Below are 12,847 nucleotides of genomic sequence, written 5' to 3'. Positions count from 1 at the left end.
GAGCCCCAGAGCTCTGGCACAGCCTGGGGTGTGGTCAGTGTCGGGGCAGGAAAGGCCCAGGGAAGGGGCTCATTCAGGGTCAGGGTCCACTCTGCAGGGATGCTGGACCTGGCAGCGATGTGGTGCTTCAGAACTCCCCTGGGCTGGGTTTCCAAGCTGTGGGATGGAAGGGCCTCTCCTTCCTGCGGTGCAGTGGGGGGAACTAGATCCATCATGAATGTCAGCCCTGAAAATGGAGGCTGCGCTACATCCATTCCTGGAAAGAAAAATCAGGCCCCTCCAGCCCAGGTGACTCAGAAAGTCATTCAGCAATGTTCGGGGCCCCCAGTTTAGGCTTTGAATTAGAGCTGAGTGGCTCAGGAGGCCAGATCCCTGTCCGTGGCTCCAGGAGTAGGCTTTCTGCTGGGGGACAGGATCCTCACAAACACCTGTGTCTTTGTGGGACACTCCCCTCTGACCAGCTGGGAGGCAGGGTGCAGTTGTGGGAAATCGTGTTTCCATGAGCAGAGGGCCACCAAGTGGTGGGGGCACAGGAGACAGTGAGAATGAGTCCCGCAGCCTTTCTGGAATCAAAAAACTGGCAAATGTGAAAAAGTGCATAATTTGTTTTATTGAACAGGCTGCTTATGTACGTTTGGAGGGCCAGGTTCAAGGACTCTGCATCCCTCCAGGACAATAGCCTCAAGAGAAGAACAGACAGAGCAGGAGGAGATGTGGGGTTTCTCCCAGGAATGAGGCAGAACAGGGATTTCTGCAGATTTGCAAGGAGACCCCGACCGCTGAGCACGGGGTTACAACCCCACGTGACCCTTGTCGTGTTTGGCTTGGGCTCTGGGTCTGGCCTGATCATGTATTCTTCCAGCTGAGTTCCAGAAATTCAGAGGGTAGACTTAGAGAGGCTGCGTTTGGAACCCGGTGTGGAGACGGAGGGTCCTTTATCCTGAGTCCCCTCAGCCTAATCACTGTAGCTGAGTTCCAACACCACCCAGGCCCCCAGGGTGGCCGTGGAGGGAGAGCAAGCCTGGCAGGTGACCCAGGGGTCCCACTGCTGTGCCCCTCCCTTATCTTTGTTCCCTTTCACCCCGGAAGGTGTGATTGTCTCATGTCATGGTGACAAGCCATCTCTCTTCTCTGTCAGGTGGGATCCCCACCCCCGCTCAGCCTTCTTTCTGCATGGATGCTGAAGGACCAGGCTCACTTGAAGTTCTGAGTTTGAGCAGTAAGGTGGAAACAAAGAAACCAATGGAAACAAAGAAACAAGTCATTGTGGCAAAGCTCCCCACCACAGAGAAGCTGCCCTGAGTGGAAGGGAGGGTGTGGGCATGCCCATTTGTTTCGTGTCTCCCAGTGCTCTTCGCTTTCTTATTGCAGACCTGCATGGTTACAACAAAATGATCTGCAAAACTGAAAATATTTACTCTCTGGCTTTTACAGAAAAGGCTGACCAGCCTCTGGTTCCCGTACCGGTCAACTGATTGGAGTACCTTTCCAGTTTGGAAACATCTGGGCAGGCCCAGGTTTGCAAAATTCTTTAAGAGTAGTTATGGAGTTTTGCTTCTAAACATTTTTATGGCTGTATACTTCTGAGCTGAGGTTGTGCTGTGTAATTCTGAGCCGGGATTTTCTCAAACTGTTTCTTATTTCTTATACCGGACACCCCTAAATTCCAAGGGGAATGGGATGTTAAGGAAGCCATGGAGTTTAGGAAAAAGATACAGATTTCATTTCCATTTAAGCATCGATGTATCTCCATCCTAGGCAGTATCGGTTCTGTGGTATTGATAGGGGAACTAAATAGCAACCAAATTTATAGAAAATAGTGGGTCATTGGGTACACAAGTTCTTCTTTTCAACATTTTTGTAGTGTTTGCAGTTTAAGATGACCGTTCCTGAGAAACAGGCAGCCTCTTAGAATGAAATAGCATTTTCCCTGAACCATACTCAATTTTTATTTCGTAGACAGCAGGAAGGGCAATCACACATCCAACACTTGGGGACCTCAAAGATAAAACGTAACTTTCTGGGAGCACACTCCCCCCGTCTCCCTCTGCTCTTTTCACTGTCCCATTGTCCCTGAAGGCTCTTTCGTATCTTCTGCTCATGACTCCAGTAACTCTTCCTTCTCGTCCCTCAGCTGGTAAGTTTACTTTTCTACTTTGACCAAGCAAACTGAAGCCAACAGAAGAGAACTTTCACCAGCAACTCCCAGCACATCCGCTCGCCTTCTGATGTCTGTGACCTCACTCTCGCTGCCCCACCTCTTATTACAGGTGACATCGAAAGCCAGATCATCCAAAAGTCACCAGGGGGCCCATCCATACAATCTTCTCCGGGCTGTCACTCCCACATCCATCCTCTCTGTCACTACCTCATCTATTTTGTTCTCCTGCTAGTTGGCTCCTATCAGTATATAAAAGTCCATCCTCTTAAAAGAAACAAACAGCACTCCTTGACTCTAATTGGCCCCCACCAATTGCCACCCCATGTCTTTGCAGCAAATCTTTAATGAGTCGTTTAAACTCACTGTCTGCATATTCTCTTGAGCCATTCCCTTTTGCACCCACTCTGGCTTTTCCCCTGATCCCTCGCTCTATGGAAACTGCTCTGTCAAGGCCATCAGTGACCCCACGTTGCTAAATATAGTGGTCAGTTTTTAGTCTTCATCATGCGTGGCCCTTTGGCAGCATTTGACCCAGCTCTTCCATTTCTCCTCCCCCGTGTTCCTGCTTCACTTGGCCTCCAGCCCATCGCTCTGCTTTCGATCCACTGGCTGGTCTTTTGCCAACGTCTCCTCTTTTTTCCAAATATTTACTGCGAATGTGCCTCGGAGTTGGGTCCTGGGTCTCTCCTCTATCTCACTGCTATACTTTTGGTGGAAGCAACCAGACTTGGAAATTGACATGCCATCAATTTCTCGATTTGTCCAAAACTCCCTGATTGGCCTTTTCCATTTGGAACTCTCTCCCTGATACTCATATTCTTTTTCTTTCATTCATCTTGCTTTCACATTCATACATATGTTCTACTGTGTAAATTACTTTTCCAAATTTTGAATCAGTCCATACATATCATGTGAAATGCTCAGATCTCTATTATTTCCACTAAGATGCTTATTCTACCTTAGAACCTTTCTGCATTTCTGTATTTATGTCAATAAAGTGAATAGTATTTCTACAAGCCTCATAGTTAAACAGTGTGTTTGTTTGGGGCTATTATGTAACATGAAATAATGATACATCAACATAGTCCTTTTTCATTTAATTTTATGTAACACCAAGATGAGGTTTTTGCACTGAAGACTGTTTCATTGAAATTTTACCTACGTTATGGACAGTCAGTTTATGTGAAAGCCCTCATTTCTCCCCTTTTCTGATATATTTTCCATTTGGCTATTATAACATATACCTTGGCATGAAATAAAATTCCAAATCCATTCACATAATAAAATTAATACATTTAAATTATATTTTTTAATGTTAAAAAGAAAGAAAAAAACCCCAGACTCCTCTACCTATTAGGCATTTCTGTGGCAATATCTAATAGACTCCTTAATCATGACATTGAAGAACTGAGCTGATTCCAGCCCCTTTCCACCTGCTCAGCCCCATCTTGTCCCATCCCCTGTGGATGGAGAGGACATCCATCCCATTTTCCAGGTCCAGATGTTGGAACCATGTTCTTCTCTCTCTCTTTCTCTTACACACACACAGACAGCAAATCCAGCTTGTTAGAAAATTCTGGCTACTCTGAATTCATTAACCACCTACTCCCTGTTCCCCACCCTCCTAGGAGCCACCTTCAGCCCCTTGTTGGACACCAATAGCCTACTTCTTCCATCTTTGCTTTTCTACAATCTCATCCACACAGAGTCAGAGGGAGCCTATAAAAGCATACATTGAGGGGGTGGGTGTAGCTCAGTGATACAGTGCATGCTTAGCATGCATGAGATCCTGGGTTCACCAGCACCTTCACTAAAATAAATAAATTAACCTCCTCCCAAGAAAACCCAAAACAAAAGCATAAATTGGACATCACCCATCCCATCAAAACTCACTAAAAGGGTCACCATTCCATTAGGAGCCAAAGTCGTCCCAAAGTCTTCGAGGACCCGGCCTGCTCTGCCTCTCCGCCCACACTCTCCCCATCACTCTGGGGGCCTCTGGCTCCGGCTCTTCCTTCTTCCTCCGGATCTATTCTGCTTCAAGTTCATTACTCCTTGAGATCTGCCAGGATTGCCTTATTCCCTCCTGCCTGCCTCCCACCCCACCACCATCACCTGAGTTTGCTCATATCACTCTTATTTTTCCCCAAGCTCTTGCTACCCCCATCATGTTGCCTGTTTTCTCTGCTAAAACTCTGAGCCCCCAGTGATGGGGAGTCGTGTCTATTTTGTTGACTAATAAAGCCCAAGAGCCTTGGGAATGGGTATAGTTACTAGATTCCCATAAGTAGTAGGAGCTTATACAGATTTGCTGAATGAATGCAGAGGTCCTGGTCCAATTCGATGGAGCACTTCTGTGTCCTGCTCAAAGATTAACTCTCCTTTCCTCCTGAGAGAGGGTGACCACTTCCTTGGTGATCAAAGGCAAGATCTATTTTCTTTATGCTGTTAACCTTAGGCGGGGAGACTGGGGGATCTTCATTTATATTTTAAAATTTGATTCACTCTGCAGTTTGTCTCCTGTCTATGTATCCTTTTGAGAAACCGTTTATGAGTGATCATTCTTCCATCAGATTGAACAGGATCCAGGGGGAAGTACCAAGCCTGTCCCATCGGCCATCCTGTGTGTCATGTCCTGTGACCCAGTGGATGCTCAGCACGTAAGTGAACCAACAGGAGTGAGTGAAGAGATGGGAACATCTCATTATTGTGGTGGCTGCACTCTGTCCGATGCCTTGAGATTTGGGGAACGGTTTACAAGTGCGGAGATGTGAGGGCAGGTCCTCTGTGCTCTTCCTGAGTGCCCTGGCCTTACCCATTCCCCCAGCCCCCTCTGGGCAGCCAAGCCCAGGAGCTGGGCCACCGGCGATTGTGCTGATCAATAATCCACCTCACCCAAAGTCCGGGGGTAAGAGCGGCCAGCACAACTGGTTGTAGACTCTGAAGTCAGGTCCTTGGAGGAATTCCTCACTGAACAATGTTTTGGACCTTTTATTTTTCTCTATAGCCTCCAGCTGAAGAAACAGATTGCCTTAGGTACATGAAAGGTGAGGACACCTACTATCCCCATGGAGCCCAGGTGGGGCTGGGAGTCTGCTGTTTGTACAGCCGGTGGGCTCGTGTTGCTTTGGGCATCCCTGTGCCTGAATTCCTGCAGTACACTCGGTGGTAAGAACGGGGGTGCCTGGCAGGGAGGGAAGCGGGTCGGGGGACTACACAGCTGGGGAGACGTTAACCTGGGGTGAGCGGGAGCCGGCTGATGCATGGAATCTCGGTGCAGGGAACTCTCCAAACTCAGAGAGGTTCCCACTCCCGCAGGGTCCCTTTGATCAGGGTGCTAGGCTGTCAGCACTGCAGGGTCCCTGTGAGGATCATGGTGCCTTCAGGCAGTGGGAAGTGAGGGGTCCAGTGGCAATTAAATTAACTGTGCACCCAAAGCCAACCCCCGTCTCTTTCAGCCTGTTTCCTAATCTGCAAAACTGGAATGATGTTAACCATCCCGCAGGTTTGTTGATGGGCTGGGACACACTAGACAGCCAGGAGCTGGAATTCCTCTGTGCCCTGATTGTTATCCTTCCTTCACACTATTTACTCTCACAAGTTCAGTCTCTCTGTCTCTCTCTCATTCACTTGTAACTTTCTCTCCTGCTCTGGTTTCATTTGATTCCCACCCTCCTCCCAATCCCCAGATGAGTGAAATTAATTTCTGTGTGTCAGTTCCAAATTCCCGGGAAAGATGCTCTGTCCCCTCTGGATTGGTTGTCCAACCCATCAGTTGCAGTCAGAGGAGTGAGTCCCTCTGTGACCAGAGGAGGGGCTCTGCCCAGCCCCCCAGCCACCACTGTGGGAGCACATAGCTCTCCGAGGAGGAGGTACTGGCTGTGACTTGGTGTCACTAAGTGTGAATTTATCTCTCCTCTTGCCCCACCTTCATCCTCCTAAACAAAGATGAAAATTAAACACTCCCGAGATTTGTGTCATGGAACACTCAGGGTGGGGGCTAAGAGGGCTGGATTCCCTGCTGAGTGTAAGGGGCTACAGTGACTCCCCAACGAGAGCCTGTAAAGGAAACAGCACCGGCCCCACCGGACACTTAGGGTGCTGAGTCTGCGTGACATTGAGCCAGGCTTCTGACCACAGCTCAGGGGTCTGGTCCTGACCGGTTAGTCTTTGAAACCAACCAGCTTTGGATTCCTCAATCCCTCCCTGAGGTTTTACCTGAACCACGAGCTTCTGTATCTCTGAAGACAGATGATGAGGACCCTTCACGTAAGGCATTTGCACAGCCCTGTGCGGGAATTTGTGCTGCACGGTCTGCCCGGCGAGCTGACCAAAGTTCGTATTTTACTGATCTTAGAAATAGTCTGGTTTCCTGATGCACTGTTTCACTGAACAAGCAACAGAAGCCACCTCTGGCTGATAAAAGCAAAAAAGGGACTTAATGAAAAGATACTGGGAGGGTGCATGGAGTGGCCCAGACCAGAGCCGACCCGGGGGCCGTAGGAGATGTTGGGGAGCCCCAGGCACCAGGCTGCGCAGGGTGCTACCGGGCCCCCTGCTGCCCCAGCAGGGACCCCCCCTCCTCCTGACACTCCACCTCACTGCAGGTTCATGTCCCGGCAGGGCCAGGTCACACTGAAGCCACCAGCACACACCTCAATGGGGGAGTTGGCCCCTTCTCAGCTGAGGGCGTGCCTGGTGTGGGGAGAGGCCCAGTTAGAGGAAGGCGGTTCCCCTACTGTTCCAAGTTAATGCGCAAGTCAGTGTCCATCACTCAGGAGAGCCGGGCTGGTCGGACCTCATTGTGGTGACTAGGCCGTCTGAGTTCACGTATTACTTTTTAGGTTGGAAGGCCCAAGAGGGAGAAAAAGTGGAGGTTCTAGTACTTATTTTATATTTCCCATGTACCAGGTGCGGTAAGCAAGCCACTTCAGACAAGGCCCATAACAACCACATTAATAGGCCACGGAGAAAGTCATGCAGTCAGGCCTCTGCAGCCCCGAAACCCGTGTCCTCATCAGTTCCGTAGTTACCAGTGGAAGTTGTAGGGATTTATGGGACTGTGTGCTCCTGTGGGGGCTGGGATGTGTGTGTTTAAATCCACATCTTCAGAAACTCGGCCAGAACCACAGCCACTGATTGTCTGCATGGAGGCAGAGGAGGGGAGGCTTCCAGCCTCTGGTCCAGCTCGTGTGGAGCTCAGAAGTTGCTCCTTCTGTCCTGAAAACAACACCAGAGCTGAGGGAGCTGCAAACCCACTGCTCTTCTTAGATCCACAAGAAAACTGAGGGGGAAAGCTGCTCCCAACACAGAGAGGCAGCCGGGCAGGCTTGGAGAGTCACAGCTCCCAGGGCAGAACCCGCTTTTGTAAGAACCCCGGGGGCAGGCAGATTTAACAGGTCCCTGAGGCCAGCTGGAGGCTCAGCGTGGGGAAGTCCGAGTGTGACAACTCCAGGGGGCCAGTCAGAGGGGCCCCCTGCTCTTTTTCATGCATTTTACCTCCAGGACCGTATCCTGTTCTCAGAGTGAAGATCATAGGAAAACTCCTCATGGTTCCTGCCAGGAAAGGAAAAAATAGCTCTATTGAAATACACCCAGAACATTCTCTTCCATTGTGGGGGGTTGTGTTTTGTTTTTTTTTTTTAATGAGAAATTATTTTACCAGAGCCTAACCTACCTGGGGGAAGGGAAATACCTTCTGTGTCACCCAAATTGGGGTGGGGGAAAGAGACACACTTGTGGAGGTCACAGCTCAGGGCACAGGCTCAATGAGAACTAATCACAGGACTACAGATGCCCTGCTCTGTCCCGCTCCCCCAACACCTTACCTCCATGTCAGTAGGGCCCCTGTGTAATAACAGGAATAAAATTAAAAGAAGTAAATGTCTCAGGAGTGTCTAGGGAAAACCCAAAGACAGCGGGGAGATGAAAACAAGGACACACGGGTGGCTTTAGCCTCTCGCACGAATAGCTGTAGCAAACTACACACAGCCCAGCCCCAGTAGATAAACAGAAAACCTCACAGAAGAAACTATTTATTTTGGTTCTCTTACCCAGTGCATTCCATGGTGCATCCTCGCCTAGAATTGAGTGGAAGCAAGTCCATCTCAGAAGGGACATACCTGAAGAGAAATGGCTTTCCAGACTCTGAAGGGCAGAGAAAGCACCAGCCTGGGTTAGAGAAAGGTGAGGGGTGGGGTAGGGGGTGGGCTGCCTTCTTCCCCAAATAAGGAACCTTCCTGAGGCCAGCACAGTGGGAGGGAGGGCCATAGGGTGGAAGCAGCCAGACTTCTTCCTGAGAAGTGATAGGATGCCTCCAAGGGACCATTCAGGTGCCCAAACTGTGTCCTGATGGTGGGAGCCAGTCGGTCTGCCTCAGAGCCCAGGACTGAGGTGGGCGCACAGCAGGCCGGTCTTACTTGGCCGGATCCATTTCACTTCTCCGAAACCCTGTGTAAAACATGAAGCGTGGACGACCTGGTGAGCACAGCTCTGCCCTCAAGACCGGTTTCAACTCCTCTCTTCCCAGAGAACAGCATCTCTGAGCCCGTCCTGGGTGACCTCACAGAGATCACCCTAGTGGCCCAGGCTAGTGACCGGGAACATGTACCTTCCTGCAGCCAACCCCAGACGTCCACTGATGCATCATATACTGGCAAAGATGTGAGTTCCTGTGCATTGGTCTAACAGCAGAGACTCTGCCACAGGCCCAAGAGGTGGTGTGTGGGACAAGCAGGGGTGCAGGAGTGTACGCAGTGCAAAGGTGTAAGTGGTGGCAGGGGTGCAGGGGCTGTGGAGGGTGCAGGCAGTTCAGGGGATGCGGGGGTGCAGGCAGTGCGGAAGGGCAGAGAGTGGCAGGGGTGCAGAGGTACAGGGAGTGTAGGGGTGCAGGAAGGTGCTCAGGCACGTGGCCAGGGTCAGAAGGCAAGTGCACATCCTCGCAGTCAGCCTGACCCCGGGAGATTAGTGCAATGGTCTGGGGTGGCGGAGGGGGCGGCGGCGGCGGCGGCGGCGGCGGTGGGTGGGAGGCTGCCCGGGCAAGCCGGTCGATTTCTTCTCTTCCCTGCAGCCTGGCCTGGGGGGGTGGTTGGCCGCCGGAGATTCGCCAGATGTTGGACTCCAGGTAAGCTTGCTCCTGGGTGGTGGGGCGGTTTAGGTCAGGGGGCGGTGGCAGCGGCAAGGGGGCGGAGCGGGGCTGCCCCTGGCGAACTGATGGAATAGCTGCCTTCTCCCGGCTGCCGGGCCTGGGAGCGGCCTCTGCTGCCCCAGGTCGCCTCACACACCTGTCCCACTCAGCTTGCTGAGTGGGGAGTGGAGGCGGTGTGGTTAAGGTGCAGGGCCCACGGGGATAGGGGGGCTGCCGCACGGAAGCCGGTCAATTCGCTCCGCTCTCCCCCGCGGCGGAGCCAGGGGCGGCTTCTGCTGCCGTAGAGGCGGGACGCCGGTCTCCAGGTGAGCTTGGTCCTGGGAGGCGGCGGCGGCGGCGGCGGCTGGGGGTTGGGGTCCGTTCCAGGGAGCTGCTCCATTTCTTCTCTCCCCCGCGGCCTGGCCTGGGGGCGACCTCTGCCGCCAGAGATTTGCCTGAGGTCCGACTCCAGGTGAGCTTGCTCCTGGGAGATGGGTGCGGTGCAGTCAGGGGGCTGGGAAGGTGGTGGCTGCGGGGATAGGGAGGCTGCCCCGGGGGAGCTTGAGGATTAGCTCCCATGTCTGTGCCGCGTGGCCTGCAGGCGGCCTCTGCTGCGCCAGGTCCCGGGACAACCCTTTCCCACTTTGCCTGCTGGGGGCGGGAGGCAGGGTAGTCAGGGTGCACGGGTGGCGGGGGTCGGGGGCCTGCAGCGGGGGAGCGGGCACATTTGCTCCCATCTTCCCCGCGGCTTGTCCTGGGGGCGGTGTCTCTTGCCCTGGGTTAAGAGACACGTGTATCCTAGTCAGGCCTGGCCCCAGGAGGCGGGCGTGTTACGTTGGGGGTGGTGGCAGCAGCGGCAGGTTTTCCCATGGAGCCGGTCCATTTGCTCCCATTTCTCCCCATGGTTTGCCCTGGGGGCGGTCCCTGTTGTCCCTAGTTCGCCGGACGTCCATCTCCAGGTCAGCCTGCTCCCTAGAGGCGGCCACCGTGAGGTCAGGGGGCAGGAGCGGTGGCTGCTGTGGGGGTAGGGGGCTGCCTTGGGGAGCTGGTGGATTGGCTCCCGTCTCCCCGATGGCCTGGTGTGGGAGTGGCCTCTCCTGCCTCAGATCACCAGACACACCTGTCCCATTTAGCCTGCTGGGGGAGGGGCGCCCTGGGAAGTGCCTTTAAAGTGTGGGGGAGGCGACGGCAGGGGTAGAGGACCTGCAGCGCGGAGCCTGTCAATTTGCTCTCCTCTTCCCCACGGCCAAACCTGGGGGCGTACTCTGCTGCCCAAGAAGCCGGATGCCCGTCTCCAGGTCAGCTTGCTCCTGGGAGGCGGGCGCGATGCTGTCGAGGGGCAGAGGCAGCTGCGACGGCCGGCTGCCCCGCCTAATGGGGCCACTTCTTCTCCTCTCCCCTGACCTGGCCTGGGGACGGCCTCTCCCGCCCAAGATTAGCCTGAAACCCCACACCCGGTCAGGTTGCTCCTGGGAGGTGGGCGCGGTGACATCAGGGGTTGGAGAGGAGGGGGGTCTGCCCCTGGCGGGCTGGAGGATAAGCTCCCATCTCTCTGGAGGCCTGACGTGGGGGTGGCCTCTGCTGCCCCTCATTCCCGGGTCACCCTTCTCCAGGACATATTGCCCCGGGGGTGCTGTAGGCTGCGGGGGCGGCGGGTTGTTGGCGGGGGTATGGAGCTTGCCGCTTGGGAGCTGGTGGTTTAGATCCCATTTCCCCCGCAGCTTGGCCTGGGGGCAGCCTCTGTTGCCCCAGGTCGCAAAGCACTGTTTCCCTGACAGCTTAACCACCGGAAGTGGGCAGGATGTGCTGAGGGGGCGGAGGCAGCCGCCAAGGCAGCGACGGAGGGGGCTGTCCCTGGCCAGCCGGTCAATTTGTTCCCATCTCAACATTTGCTGCCCCAGTTTCGCAGGACGCCCTTCTCCAGTTTATCCTTCTCCTGGGAGGTGGGCTCAGTGCATGCAGCCCAAGGTCTGGGCTCTCCCCTGGGGAGGGGCAGAACTCTCTTCTTCTTCTTTGTCTTTATTCTTCAGCGAAGTGGTTACTGGCCCCAATTCTTAATTCTGAGAAAGTGTAGCCTGTGTTACGGAGGAGCTGCTGGACAGTGAGGTTTCTGGGTGGGTTTTCACATCAGCTGATGCCCCAGGCAGGCAGGAAATCTATTACTTAGAGCTTCTTAGTCTGGAGTTGGGGGATGGCCCCGCCATCCTCACCATGCTTTTTAAAAATGTGTTACTCCCCTCTTTTTCCTAGGTGACATTTTAGGTTATTGGGTCCCAGATTGCTGGCACACTCATCCCTGTTCTCAAACATCTTTTAAACTTGGGTGAAGTGATAAGTTGGGGAAGAAGATGATTTACTGAAAGGTAAGAATACTTAAATTTGCATTAAAGCTACATTCTGTCAATCTTTCTCAAATGATTTTTCTCTGATTCTAAATCCATGACCTAGTGAATGTTGTACTCCTGTGTAAATCATTGATCTTCACATCACACTTGTTGAGTGGTCAACGAGATTTGTTATTTAGATTATTCCTGAAAGGAAAAGCTCAGGCTTTTGAGAATTCCTTGTCTGATGTCACCCAGGCAGTCACAGTAGAAGACAGAGCTGATATAAAAATCCCTCAGCCTGCCTGAACTGCAAAGCTTCTGGGATTACTGATCCCTGAAATGCAGGTGACTCTTGATGATAATCTGGGGGATGGTTTACATGATCAGATTCTTCCAGTCCTGTAAATGGGTTCCGTGGCCCCAGCCCCGGGAGAGCTGGTCATAAGGGCCATATCGTGAGGGGTGGGATGGGAAGGCAAGGTCTAAGAGCTGGCATCACTGAGATTCCACACTCGCTAAACACAGACCCCAGAGCCTAATTGTTGTCAGGTTCTGTTCTGGATTTGAGAGTGTGTTCAGACATGATTCTTGCCCTTCAGGGGTCACTGCCTGGGTGGAAGTAACCTTTACATAAATCTGGGGAGGATGACAATTAAGTAGATGGGCTGTTATGATTCTCAGTGTGCCCAGGCTCGCTCTTCCAGGCACTCGTGGGACTAACGAGAGTCATGTTATTCACTCATACACTGATTTATTACCCTTGAATTGATCATTTGTCCCACAGTAAGTGAAACAAGCGATGAGGAACCTGAGTTTTGTCCCCTTTCCTAGCACTGATTGTATCTGTCAGTCAGGCGCCCTGCGTATGCATTGTGAAATGGTGGTATTTCTTGCCCAATGGGACTGCACTGTCAGTTCTGAGAATCAGGGGAGACACGTGGGTAGGACAGCACACTGACACACATGGCACCCCCCCACCCCATGAGACAGCATTGTCGATGCTCAGGTGACCCGATGTAGACCGCGGTGCTAAACCTGAGCATGTTTAGTGATCTTGGTGGCTATGAAAATACAGACTGCCGGTCCCTACTTCTGGAGACTCTGAGGGTGTGCACCCCAGAATTCTGCATTTTAAGAAGCACTTTAACTAATTCTGATGAAGATGATCTGAGTGTCCCACTGAGAAACACTGGTGTGCGATGCACCAGTATTGAGGATTCTCAGGGAGCGATG

The 12,847-nt window shown here is 52.7% G+C and overlaps 2 protein-coding genes across 10 annotated transcripts in view; both read left to right on the top strand.

Annotated features, from left to right (window-relative positions):
* Window positions 1–12,847, top strand: part of LOC116661708 — a 24,224-nt gene that overhangs the window by 11,042 nt on the left and 335 nt on the right. For 4 of the 9 annotated variants that reach the window (XM_032474216.1, XM_032474215.1, XM_032474214.1 and 1 more), the window contains one exon: window positions 11,538–11,650. In XM_032474216.1, the coding sequence (XP_032330107.1) occupies window positions 11,538–11,549 (12 nt within the window). In that variant the 3' untranslated portion in view covers window positions 11,550–11,650. Of the gene's footprint in view, window positions 1–717; window positions 1,518–2,134; window positions 2,271–4,734; window positions 4,822–5,168; window positions 5,330–5,619; window positions 5,667–8,218; window positions 8,348–8,690; window positions 8,825–9,230; window positions 9,285–11,065; window positions 11,256–11,537; window positions 11,651–12,847 lie in introns of those variants that run through there. The other 5 variants (XM_032474221.1, XM_032474220.1, XM_032474219.1 and 2 more) reach the window with 4 other exon arrangements.
* LOC116661680 (melanocortin-2 receptor accessory protein 2-like) overlaps window positions 12,656–12,847 on the top strand; it is an 18,768-nt gene continuing 18,576 nt past the window's right edge. Inside the window, 1 exon segment of the mRNA XM_032474187.1 lies at window positions 12,656–12,806. Within this exon segment, the coding sequence (XP_032330078.1) occupies window positions 12,656–12,806 (151 nt within the window).

This window comes from Camelus ferus, chromosome 36, assembly GCF_009834535.1.
Source record: "Camelus ferus isolate YT-003-E chromosome 36, BCGSAC_Cfer_1.0, whole genome shotgun sequence".
NCBI classification, from domain to species: Eukaryota; Metazoa; Chordata; class Mammalia; order Artiodactyla; family Camelidae; genus Camelus; species Camelus ferus.
The sequence above is the reverse complement of the archived record's forward strand: the minus strand, read 5'-3'. Positions and strand labels throughout refer to the sequence as shown.